General features: G+C 39.5%; 1 protein-coding gene across 16 annotated transcripts in view; it reads left to right on the plus strand.

The window, feature by feature from the left end:
* The first annotated feature begins 4,900 nt into the window (after nucleotides 1-4,900).
* IWS1 (interacts with SUPT6H, CTD assembly factor 1) overlaps nucleotides 4,901-13,499 on the plus strand; it is a 54,022-nt gene continuing 45,423 nt past the window's right edge. For 4 of the 16 annotated variants that reach the window (XM_021076424.2, XM_021076422.2, XM_084998561.1 and 1 more), the window contains exons 1-2: nucleotides 4,901-5,196; nucleotides 7,634-7,752. In XM_021076424.2, the coding sequence (XP_020932083.2) occupies nucleotides 5,163-5,196; nucleotides 7,634-7,752 (153 nt within the window). In that variant the 5' untranslated portion in view covers nucleotides 4,901-5,162. Of the gene's footprint in view, nucleotides 5,197-6,853; nucleotides 7,034-7,633; nucleotides 7,753-13,499 lie in introns of all 16 variants that reach the window. The other 12 variants (XM_021076426.2, XM_021076423.2, XM_084998562.1 and 9 more) reach the window with 4 other exon arrangements.

The raw sequence follows: 13,499 nt of genomic DNA on the forward strand, positions 1-13,499 counted from the left end.
TTTCACATATCAATATTTTCTCTTTTGTAAATTATCATATCCTTCGCCCGTTTTTCTCTTGAGTTTTAGTCTTTTTTTTTTGACTGTTTTATTAACACTTTATTTTTTAACTTAATTTATTTATTTATTTTTATTTTTTTCCCACTGTACAGCAAGGGGATCAAGTTATCCTTACATGTATACATCTTTTGCCCACACCTTTTGTTCTGTTGCAACATGAGTATCTAAACACAGTTCTCAATGCTACTCAGCAGGATCTCCTTGTAAATCTATTCTAAATTGTGTCTGATAAGCCCAAGCTCCGGATCCCTCCCACTCCCTCCCTCTCCCAACAGGCAGCCACAAGTCTATTTTCCAAGTCAATGATTTTCTTTTCTGTGGAGATGTTCATTTGTGCTGGATATTAGATTCCAGTTATAAGTGATATCATATGGTATTTGTCTTTGTCTTTCTGGCTCATTTCACTCAGTATGAGATTCTCTAGTTCCATCCATGTTGCTGCAAATGGCATTATGTCATTCTTTTTTATGGCTGAGTAGTATTCCATTGTGTATATATACCACATCTTCTGAATCCAATCATCTGTGGATGGACATTTGGGTTGTTTCCATGTCCTGGCTATTGTGAATAGTGCTGCAATGAACATGCGGGTGCATGTAGTCTTATTGTTCTCTAAGGGTATACATTCATTAGGGAGATTAGCCCTTCAGTCAATGATATGAATTGAAAAAAGATTTTTTTATCTTCCAGATCATTCATCTTTTGGTTTTGCTAATAGTGTGCTGTTTTTGCCATGCATATGTTTTCACATTTCTTTTATTATTATTTTAAGGTTTTTATATTTATGTAGTCTAATTAAAAAAAATTTTTTTTTGAGGGTCACACTCGTAGCATATGGAATCTCCCAGGTTAGGGGTCCAATTGGAGCTGCAGCTGCTGGCCTATACCACAGGCACAGTAACACCGGATCCTTAATCCACTGAGTGAGGCCAAGGATAGAATCCGAGTCCTCATGTTTACTAGTCAGGTTTGTTACTGCTGAGTCACAACAGGAACTCCTTTTTTCCTCTTTTTTTTTTTTTTTTTTGTCTTTCTAGGGCCATGTTCGCGGCATATGGAAGTTCCCAGGCTAGGGGTCCAATCAGAGCTACATTTGCCAGCCTACACCACAGCTACAGCAACTCGGGATCTAAGCCAAGTCTGCAATGATCTACACCACAGCTCATGATGATGCCAGAGCCTTAACCCACTGAATGAGGCCAGGGATCAAGCCCGTGTTTTCATAGATACTAGTTGGGTTTGTTAACCACTGAGCCTCGGACAGGAACTCCTTTTTTCCTCTATTCTTATTAAGGAATTCTTAGGTTGGGTTCTTGGTTGCCGTTTCAGTTGTTTACATAAATACAGTTATACCATTTATAGTATCCTATGACTGTTTCTTTCACATATTCTAGACATCCTTCCATGTGAGAGCTAAAGATTCAATTCAATTGTATCAGCAGCTGTGTGGTGTGCCATGGTACTGATGTTTAATGACTCATTATCCAGGATTAATGGGCTTTCAAGTGAGTCCCACTTTTCAGTACTAAAGATGGTTTGGCAGGACAAATCTCAAAACTTTCAAAATCTAGTGAGTTTTGAGGCTGGGATATGAGAATATAGCTGGGGAATGCAATTGTTTCATTTGTTTCTTTACCAGCAGGGCCCCCTAGTGGCTCAAGCACAGGAAAGTGGATCAGACTTGGAGACAGCTTCTCTTGACATAGAATAAAGGAAAGGGCCTTGAAATCTTCTGATTCAACTCCCTCATCTAACACAATAAGCTCAGAACTTGACCCAGAACTCTTATCTCTGAGCCCCCAACCCAAAGCTCTGCCAGTGCCAAGCTGTTCCTTATACTGTGTGATATTTCACTCTCAGAGGGGTTTAGCAAGTTACAGTGTATCAAAAGGCAGGTGGAATAAATCTTACATTCACTTAGGGAACTCCACGTCTCTGAGACAGTTAAAAGAGTTCTGGATAACTGCAAGCTTTCTTCTCCCTTCCTCTCCTCTACTCCTTAGTATCCTTGGTGGGAAAAACAGCCTGCCTTCTGAGTGCTGGCTCTGAGGAACAGCCAGCTGGTGAAAGGGGGCTCTGGAAAATCCTCCTGGAGCTCTGTTTGCATTTACAAGAATAAAGCTTTAACTAAGCACAATGTTTATTTCAAAAGTGTGTCTTGTGTAAGGTACTGGCTTCTTGAGTACAATAAATAGATTTGACATTTCCTCACAGCCTTCTGGGGCTGAGCACATTACTGTGTGTTCATTCAGCTTCTATCTTTCCGTTCTCCACACCACCATGTCAGTTAGGAACTTTATGCTAAAATTCAATAATTATCCTCTTGTTACAACAGCCAAAACATGGAAACAACCTAAATGTCCATTGACAGAGGAGTGGATCAAGAAGATGTGGTACATATACACAATGGAATATTACTCAGCCATTAAAAAGAACGAAATACCAGCACTTTTAGCAACATGGATGGACCTAGAAACTATCATGCTAAGTGACGTCAGCCATACAATGAGACACCAACATCCAATGCTTTCACTGACATATGGAATCTGAAAAAAGGACAGACTGAACTTCTTTGCAGAACAGATGCTGACTCACAGACATTGAAAAACTTACGGTCTCTGGAGGAGACAGTTTGGGGAGTGGGGGGATATGCTTGGACTGTGGGATGGAAATCCTGTGAAATCAGATTGTTATGATCATTATACAACTACAGATGTGATAAATTGATTTGAGTAATTAAAAAAAAGCAAAAAAAATAATAATAAAGAAAGAAAGAAACCATGTAAAAGGAAATACTTAAGGCTGTTGCCTAGTACTACATATCAGATACTGACTCACAGACTTTGAAAAACTTACGGTTTCCAAATGAGACAGGTTCAGGGGTGGGGGGATGCAAATGCTATAAAATTTGATTGTGATGATTGTTGTACACCTATAAATGTAATACAATTAAAAAAATAATAAAAATACTAATCCTCTTGTAATTGCATTATTTAGCCCAATTACTTTCATGACTGTTGATCTTGTACCTTTGGTGAAGTAACAAGATCTTTATTGGCAGGATTTACACTGCGTTCCCTTTCATTGAACCAATTCCTGGACTTCTGCCCTGTTCACTCTGCCTTAATTTACACAGGTATGGTCTCACCCATTCTCTTTAAAAGAGAACTTAGATACTGGGACTTCTTCTATTAGATGAATATTTAATTTTGTGCCTTTGGTTCCAGGCACTGTTAATTCCTTGCTCTCACAATTCTCAAAACAGCCTGAGATGTCATTCCTACCTCTGAAGGGGCAGACTTGAATTTAAAACCTAATTTCCACCATACAGGGGAAAGAATGCCCATGAACTCTCTTGCAAGAAAATGAGAATTTCCAGAGAGAAACCATCCATCTTTCTTTCTTCTCTTTCCATGTTCTTTTCTGGAGCCTAGCATTGGGTTCTGCCAGCATATTCTGACCGGCTAACAAAGTATTCCAGGGTTATCAAAGCTGAGATGTAGCTTGACTAATGGCATTCTGAGAATTCATAGCATAGCCAGCACCAGAGAATTCACATATCTCAACTCCACCGTATGAGGTGGACCTTTCAGGGCACCACCTGAGACCTTATAATAGGCTAGGCATGCCCAGAAACCCAGTCCAAGATATATGCTTTGTCAACTAACAAAAGGCCCTATTTCTGCAAGGCTATACCTCCTAGGAAATAAATATTTGCTTATACTTCCCCTGGCCCTCCTCCAATTAAAAGGCAATAACGTCGTCCTCTTTAAGACAAAAACAATCAAGCAAGGAAATAGACTTCATTCCGAGTATTGCAAATGAAGAGCACTCCAGATATGAAGATCAGTTTGTCTACGCAGGATAGTTTTATGCTTTCATAGGGAGGAAGGTAGAAAAAATTATGGATTGACTTGCAGTCAGGAAATATCAGTCAAGTAAACAGAATATGCTTATCTCTGTATCTAGCTAGTTTTAGAAGAGCAAAGATGTGAACAGGAAATTGAAGGGGTCTGAACCTGCCCTTATGAGCAGGTTCAGGAAGAAGGGGAAAGGTCTTTGACCTTGTCACAGGTAAGCAAGTGGGTCTTCTGTAAGTCTTATGGAACTCATGAAAAAGAGCAGAGAGTGAGTTTTACTTAAGAGACAAGGAGAAGAATGGTACTACTCTACAGTGAGTTGAACAGGTCTGTAAGTATCTTAACCACTGCTGTTTCCCAGGAGTATACAGGGCTCAAGGAAAGCACTTACAAGGCTCAAGTAAGGTTCAAAAATGTTACTCTTCTCCAAGATTTCATCCAGGGGCCCTTCTGGATGCAAAACCCTGTACTTCCTATCATTGACCAAAAGGCTTCTTAATATGGAAATTCAGTCGTTTTTTTAGAAAGGAAGAAAAATGCCTTGAAAAGAGACTCTTTTGTTCATGCCACTTAGTAAAGCATCATAGCGCGTTAGGCTTGGAACCACAAGTCCCAGAGAGCAATGCGACACTGCTTCCCCGTACTAAAGGCGGGAATCAGGAGCCTCGCTGCATGACGGGAACGATAGTTAATTACCGTAGCATGGAAATTTTAATTTTAGCGGGTCTTCATTTTTCGGAAGATCCTCAAACAAGGCGCAGACGGAGAGCCAATAAGGTAATATTATCATCTCCATGGGAACCAGAGATAGGTTCCTCCAAAGGAAGGTTTTAAACTGCAGTTTCGACTCCCGCTCTATTTTCCCACTAGTCTCCTTTCCGGCCGTGCCGTGCGTTATTACCGTCGCGTCTTCTCATTGGCCGGGTGACAGATGACAGCGCTTGCGCACTGCATTCTTTTGAGGGTCGTGGGCAGACGCCATTTTGGCCCTAGAGGTGCTTCTGGGAAGTAGAGCGCTGACCCACACGCTTTGCCCGCCCGCCGGGTTGGGCCTCTGCTGCTGGGATTTCTAGATCAAAGGGTTCTACCGCTGCCTGTTGCCTTATTCTCCGCACTCTCCAAACCCTTTGGTCGGGCGGGAGCCTCTGAGCACCGGGCCGCGCCATCGGTGGTCACAGCGCCGGGAAGGAGGTGACGGGGGCGGCGCGGGGCGCAGACACTCCCCGCCGAGAGCCGCCTGAAATGGACTCGGAATATTACAGCGGCGACCAGTCAGGTGGGGCAGGGACCTAGGATACAGGGCTGGGGGCGGAGTGGTTACTTGGCAGAACTTGGCCTCGCACCCGGCGGGAAAAGGGGGAGGCCCCGGAGACGTTCCTTTGCCGGACTCGGCCCGAAGAGGACCGAGGCAGAGCGGGGAGAGCCCGCCGACCGGCTGCGGGCCCCGAAGTTGGAATCTTGGAGAGAGGATTCTAGGGGGACAGCGGTCTTCTGAGTCGGCTAAAGGTGTTGAGATTGGGGAGTAACTTCTAGGTATTAGGCGCTTTCTTTGTGCAAAGTAATAGGGAAGGTCTCTCCTGATACGGGACTTTTTTTTTTTTTTTTCCCCCGTCTTTTCAGGAGTTGAGAGTATTTTTCGAGAATCCAAGGGGTATATGAGGGTATGATATCTTACCTCCTCCAGACGTTTCACTCGGAGTTGGGACTAATTCGATCTCGCCTGCAAACTAGTTTCTCCCATTAAAGAAAATGTAGAACACTTATTTGAGTTGTATACATATTTTAGAATATGTATCTCTGGGACCTAACTGGTGATTTTGGTGCCCGTCCTTCACATTGAGAGCTTTCCTTTTTCTCCTTGCTTGAGTTTGTTCTCCTTTCTTTGCCTGTTTACTCAACGAGCTCTCTGTCCCACTCCGCTAACTCTGTGCTAGGCACTGGAGATCAAGAGACGAATAAGGCAGGATCTCGTGGGGAATAAAAACGTTTCTTTTGCTTCCCTTTGTGTCCTAGTTCCATTGAGTATTCTTTATCAAAAAGTGCTTAAATAATTTTCTGAGCGTTAACTACCTTCTTTTCTGTTTTGAGTTACCTTCAATTCCTTATATGACGGCGAGTAGTAATGACAATATACTGCTTTAAACGTTTTTTCCTATGTTTTCAAATTAGTTGTCACTTCATTTGTGTTTTTAAATTATTTTTAAACAAGTACTTCATATAAAGTGCTGAAAGACATGAAAAGTTAGTTCCTTGAATGTTCATTTTTTAAGCTGTTTTTTGTTTTATTCCTGTATTCCTAATTTATGTTGTATCTTAGTGCATCTTTTTTAGGCATTTTGAAATGATTTCCTTTTATCCTAGGACTAGGATTTTAGCCTCTTCTGTGCCCTCTTCTCCCCCGTATTTTAACTGTTAAAATGTAATTTTTATTGACTAGTTAATAAAATATTAAATATATTAAAATTTATGCTTTACTCCTTAGCTAAGTAGTCATAAACATGTAGTGATTTCATTCTTAAACAAATTTTGGTTTTCTTGTAATTGTCTATAGTTCATTTTTGAAATTTATTTATTTTGGGAGTTCCCATTGTGGTTCATCAGGTTAAGGACCCAGCATTGTCTCTGTGAGGATGTGGGTGTGATCCCTGCCCTTGCTCAGTGGGTTAAGGATCTGGCATTGCCTCAGGCTGCAGTGTAGGTCACAGATGAGGCTTGGATCTGGTGTTGGCTATGACTATGGCACAGGCCTCAGCTGCAGCTCTGATTGAACCCCTCTCCCAGGAACTTCATTCCATATGCTACAGGTGCAGCCATAAAAGGAAAAAAAAAATTTTTTTTAATCAAACTTTCTAACCAAGGCTTCCCATGTCCTCCAACAGCCCTACATTCCTCTCAGTACAATTTTACCCTTTTTTTTTTTGGTTGATCTGCAGCATATGGAGCCCCTGGGCCAGGCTTCAGATCCTAGCCACGGTAGTGACCTTACGCTGAATCCTTAACTCACTGGCCTGAACTGGAGATCAAACCTGTGTCTCAGTGCTCCCAAGACGCTGCTAATTCCATTGCACCACAGCAGGCGCCCCTTACTTTGCATTTTTAAAGTATGCTTAAAGGTAGGTTGCAATTCGTTTTATAATAATAGTGTAGTAGTATACGCTCTCTCTTAAGGAGTTTGAACAATTTCTGGACTAGAGTTCTTTGTACTCTTCGTTCATAAACAAATACTGTACATCATGTACAGAGCAGTGTTCTGAGCTCCAGGGATTCAACAGCGAACCAAAATCCCTGCTCTTTTGGCACTTGCATTCAAGTGAGGAAAGACCCACATTAAACAAAATTAACTTGGTAAGTTGTGTAGTACATTTAGAAGGTGGTAAGTGTGTGCTGTGGAGAAAATAGACTGTTATTTTAACATAAAGATGAAATAAAGTGCATACTATTATTTAGAGTTTGTTGACTCGGTCCTCGTTGATATTTCCTAAGCTTCACATTCCTTTATGTATTTTCGCTGCCACATGTGTGAATAATACATGTTATCATTATTGGTGTTTGTACAAGTATTATACTGTTGTCTTATTCACAAGTTAGCATCATTAGTTATACTTCATCAGTGGTAACCTTTGCTCTTACATTATTCTTGATTCATTGTGTTCATTTCAGTTGTAGATGTCATCCATCTTACACCTTAAGTGGGTTTTTGTTTTATTTTTAAGCAGATGATGGTGGCGCTACCCCAGTACAGGATGAACGGGATTCAGGGTCAGACGTTGAGGATGATGTAAATGAGCAGCACTCTGGATCAGACACTGGAAGTGTAGAACGTCATTCAGAGGTATTGGCTAAACATCTTTGGGGAGGCTTTTCCCTTGCGTTCTCCGAGACTTGTTTTATTTAGGAGTTGAAGAGACCCCTGTCATAGGGTCTAAGCTTCAAACTCTTGAAGTAAAGGATTATAAAATAATAACAGAGAACTACTTTTAAAATAAATAGGGATAGTGTGGTTACTTATGTAATCACAGGGAAATAGTTCTGATTTAGTCCCATTTCAGATATTAGTCAGTTTCAACTGTGCTTATTGATTCAAAAGATAGGCCAGGCATTTGACATTTGACCAGGATTCCCCATTCCCAGAGTGATGTCTTAGGGCAGTGAGAGTTTGCAGTCTGAAGAAATACAATTGAAGTAGAAAGTAATGGGTGTTATCACCTATCAAATTTATATCAGGATTTGACTTTCTTCATGTGAACTGTACCAGTGTATACAGTGTATGTAATAACAGCAAACAAAATTTAAAAAGCTGTTTTGCTAATTAATAGAGAATAGTGTTGGATCTTGTGTACAGCATTTCAACATGTTTGGCCTAATACATAAATATATTTGAACTGTTTAATTTGCTTTCCTGGTTATAGAGTCAGTACTTCACAATGTTAACAAAATAAAATCGGGACTTTTCCAATAAATAAGCTGTAAGTTTTCAGAAAATACAAACTGAAACATGTAGGAAAGGTAAAGATGGCCAAATTTTCCTAAGATTCATATGCCATTTATTTGCTTGACTGCACATGCGGAGACTATTGTCCAGTTGTACATAGTACATGCAATCATTAGAGACTATATTATTGACTCTGCTCTTTGACATATTACCAGTATACACATATATCCAAATATTTATTGAGCACCTGCTATGTTTCAGGCTCTTTGGACATATCAGTGACTAAATGAGGTTCCACTGCCACCAAAATCCTTCTCTTCTTGGATTTATTTTCAGTAGGGGGAGAAAGACATCAAACAATACACATTTTTTTAAAAAATTGTGTAGTTTATTAGACGATGATAAATACTGTGGAGAAAGCAGAAATTTAGAACAGAGTGATGGGTGCCAGATGGAGGGCAGGTTTTGTTAAATTAGGAGAACCATGTAGACCTTATTAAGAAAGTGACATTTACGGAGTTCCCACTGTGGCGCAGTTGGTTAATGATCCAGCTTGTCTTTGGAGGTACTGGTTCCATCCCTATCCTGGTGCAGTGCGTTAAAAGATCCAGTGTTGCTGTAGCTGTGGTGTAGGTTGCAGCTCCAACTCACATTCGATCCCTGGCCTGGGAACTTCCAGATACCATGACCAAGAAAGACCAAAAAAAAAAAAAAGGAAAGTGACATTGAGTCAAAGCATGAAAGGAAGTAACAAAATAGCCACGTGGCTATGTGGGGGAGGAACATTCCAAACAAAGATCCTAAGGTGGGAGCCATTGTGGCAAGATAGAAGAACTAGGGAGCAGGTGAGATCAGAGGTAGGAGAGGAGGGCTTATCTTTTAGTTATTTTGATGTCATTCAGTTTTTTGTGTGCTCTTAAGCATTTAGACTAAATTCTAATTAATTATGTAATTGATAAGTAGAAATTGATAACGTAAACATTGTAAAGGTATATTTAATGTGTACTATCTTTCTACTTTGGAAAACAATATCAGGAGATTGACTCATGGCTTTATGCTTTAGTTATAAATGTAGTGTTGACTTTCTTTTTTCAGTTACTTTTTAAAAATTAGATAGATTCCAAATGAATGTGCATGTTGAAATTTGGAAATCATATAAAAATTTTAAAAGAAAATTAAAGTTAGCATGCTCCTGACAGAAATGACTGTTAGCTTTTTAATATTACTTCTCTTGGATTTTTACTCTCCTTTTTATATACAATGTATGTATACATTTTAAAGTTACTTGAGATTTTACTATATATATTTTGTATCTATATAACATTTTTATCCCTTTAAGATTATACTTATGTATTTCCTCATGTCATTAAAGATTCTCACTAAGCATAATTTTTTTGTACTTCTCTTTTTTTCTTTTTTTTTTAAACTAAGCGTAATTTTTAATGGTGGGATAATATTTCATAGTATGGATGGAACATTACTTATTCAACAGTTTCATAATTAATGTTTAGACTGTTTAGCTATTATAAGTTCTGCCATGAACATATTTTTGTGCTTTTCATAGATATTCCCCTCCAGGAGAGTTATCCTAATTTACTAAACTTGCAAATTAGTTTCACTTTGGTATCTAATTTTTTTTTTTTTTTTTTTTTTTTTGTCTTTTTGTCTTTTTGCTATTTCTTGGGCCGCTCCCGCGGCATATGGAGGTTCCCAGGCTAGGGGTCGAATCGGAGCTGTAGCCACCGGCCTACGCCAGAGCCTCAGCAACATGGGATCCGAGCCGCGTCTGCAACCTACACCACAGCTCACGGCAACGCCGGATCGTTAACCCACTGAGCAAGGGCAGGGACCGAACCTGCAACCTCATGGTTCCTAGTCGGATTCGTTAACCACTGCGCCACGACGGGAACTCCTGGTACCTAATTTGATACTAGCAAATTTGGTGCAATTTGCCAATTTTACCCTTAAAAGAGTACTATTATCTTAAATGGAGCAGTGCAGATTATAGGCCCAAAACTTAAAAGATATGTATTATTTTTCTGTTGCTGCCATAACAACCTGAACAGATTTAGTAACTAAAAGCAACAGAGATTTGGAGTTCCCATTGTGGCACAGTGGAAACAAATCCGACTAGGAAACATGAAGTTGCAGGTTTGATCCGTGGCCTCACCCAGTGGGTTGGGAATCCAGTGCTGCCGTGAGTATTGGTATAGGTCACAGACACAGCTTGGATCCTGTGTGGCTGTGGCTGTGGTGTAGGCTGCAGACCTCTAGCAGGACCTCTAGCCTGGGAACCTCCATATGCTGCAGGTGTGTCCCTAAAAACAAAAACAACAACAAGAAATTTGTTGTCTTAACAATTCTGGAGGTCAGAAGTCCAAAATGGTCTCACTGGGTAAAATCAAGTGTCCTGAGGGCTGTGTTCCTTCTCTAAGGGAAAATTTGTTTCCTTGCCTTCTCCAGTTCTACAGGCCACTTACATTCATTGGCATATGACTCCTTCCTCCATCTTCAAAGTTAGAGCCATAGCACCTTCAGATCTCTCAGATTCAGTCCTCACATCTGTGTCTCTTATTCTGACCCTCCCACCTCCCTCCTATAAGGACCCTCCCTCCTATAAAAACCCTACTCAGATAATCCGGTATAATCTCCCTGTCCTTAGTTATGTCAGCATATCCCTTTTACATATTCATAGGTTCTGGGAATTAGGATGTGGACATCTTTGGGGGAGGGCGTTATTTTGCCTGCTGCAAGATGGTACTCAAAACATGATTTTCCAAATAATGTGTTTTGCCCATTTGCATTTTGGAGTTTAGGCTAGTTGTTTTAATTCATTTCACTTATAGTACTCACTCAACATGTATTTTTTTAGACCTCAAAAGAAAGTGTTGAAAAAAATCAAGATAATCTTTTAAAACTTAAAATTAATGCAGGGGTTCTCTGGTGGCTCAGTGGGTTGAGGATCTGGCATTGTCACTTCTGTGGCTTGGGTCACTGCTATGGCTCCAGTTTGATCCCTGGCCCAGGAACTTCTGCCTGCTGTTGGTGCAGCCAAAAAGAAAAAAAAAAAAAAAAATCGAAAACTTAAGTCAGGATCTTTAACAGTTGTTTGTTGTTCCATATTGGAGTCTGAGGCAAAAGGAAAACTCAATACCTATCCTGTTACTTAAATTTTAATATTTTATTCATCATGAAATTTAAAGTGTGCAATTCAGTGGTCTTTAGTATATTCACAACAATCACTCATCACTGTAGTCAAATTTAGAATATTTTCATTACCTCAAAAAAAAACCTTATAGCTATTTATTACCTCCTTATCACCCCTGCCCCCTAATCCCACTTTGTTCTGGGCATTTTATGTGAATGGCATTATAAAACGTGTTTTGTGACTGGCATCTTTCACTTAATAATGCTTTCAAGGTTTATCCAAGTTGTAGCATCTATCAGTACTTCATTCCTTTTTGTGATCAGTAATATTCCATTCTTTGGATATAACACATTTTGTTGATTCATTTGTCAGTTGATGGACATGGTAAGTTTCCAGTGTTTTTGTTGCTGCACCAGTTTACATTCCTACCAGCAGTCTGTGAGGGTTCCCTTCCCTTCTACATCCTCTCCAAAGCTTGCTATTTCTTTGTTTTTTTGTGGTTTTTTTTTTTTTTGGTTTTCTTTTTTGAAAAGAGCCATTTTGACAGGCATGAGGCGATGTCTCATTGTGGTTTTGATTTGCATTTCCCTGATGATGAGTGATGCTGAGCATCTTTTCATATGTCTGATGACCACCTGTATATGTCTTCTTTGGACAAATGTCTAGTCAGGTTCTCTGTCGGTTTTGTTATTGGGTTATTATTTTTTTAATGTTGTATGAATGTATATTTTTTGGATATTAGCCTCTTATCAGATATATTTCTTAAAAATATCTTATCCCATTCAGTAGGCAGACATCATTTTGTTGATAGTTTCCTTTGCTGTGCAAAAGCTTTTTTTAAATTATTTTTTATTACTCAATGAATTTATTACATTTATATTTGTACAATGATCATCACAATCCAATTTTATAGCATTTCCATCCCACGACCCCAGCACATCCCCCCATCCCCAAACCTTTTTATTTTGATATAGTTCCATTTGTTTATTTCAGCTTTTGCTTCCCTTGCCTGAGGAGACATATCCAAAAAATTTTGCTGAGACCAGTGTCAAAGAGTGTATTGCCTATGTTTTCTTCTAGGAGTTTTATGGTTTTAGGTCTTAATAAGTCTTTGTTCCATTTTTAGTATATTGTATATGGTGTGAAAGTAATCCAGGTTGATTCTTTTGCATGTAGCTGTCCAATTTTCCCAACACCATTTATTGAAGAGACTGTTCCTTCCCATTGTATATATATATTTTCTTCCATTGTATATTTTTGACTTTTTTGTTATAGATTAATCAACCATATATTCTTGGGTTTATTTTTGTGCTCTTTTTTTCTGTTCTTTATATCTGTGTGTCTCTCTCTTTTTTCTCCTTTGTTTAAATGTGTCTCTTTTTAATGCCAATACCATACTGTTTTTTTTTTGTTTGTTTGTTTGTTTTTGGTTTTTTTTGCCCTTCTGCCATTTCTTGGGCCACTCCCACAGCATGTGGAGGTTCCCAGGCTAGGGGTCCAATCGGAGCTGTAGCTGCCAGCTTACACCAGAGCCACAGCAACGCGGGATCCAAGCCACATCTGCAACCTACACCACAGCTCACATCAATGCCGGATCCTTAACCCACTGAGCAAGGCCAGGGACCGAACCCGCAACCTCGTGGTTCCTAGTTGGAGTCATTAACTACCTAGCCACAACGGGAACTCCAATACCTCCAATACCATACTGTTTTGACTGCTGTAACTTTGTAATATAGTTTGAGAGCAGGGCATGTGATACCTCCAGCTTTGTTCTTTCTCAAGATTGTTTTGACTATTCAGGCTCTTTTGTGGTTCCTTACAAGTTTTAGGATTATTCTAGTTCTATGAAAAATGCCATTGCAATTTTGAGATGGATTGCATATGTCATCTTCAATTTCATCTGTGTCTTACAGTTTTCAGTTACTTTGTTGGTTAAATTTATTCCTAGATATTTCATTCTTTTTGATGCAGTTCTAAATGGGATTGTTTTCTTAATTTT

This window comes from Sus scrofa, chromosome 15, assembly GCF_054392235.1.
Source record: "Sus scrofa isolate SSC_HxYL_T2T_F1_AM1 chromosome 15, Sscrofa_HxYL_maternal_Yorkshire_Landrace_v2.0, whole genome shotgun sequence".
NCBI classification, from domain to species: domain Eukaryota; kingdom Metazoa; phylum Chordata; class Mammalia; order Artiodactyla; family Suidae; genus Sus; species Sus scrofa.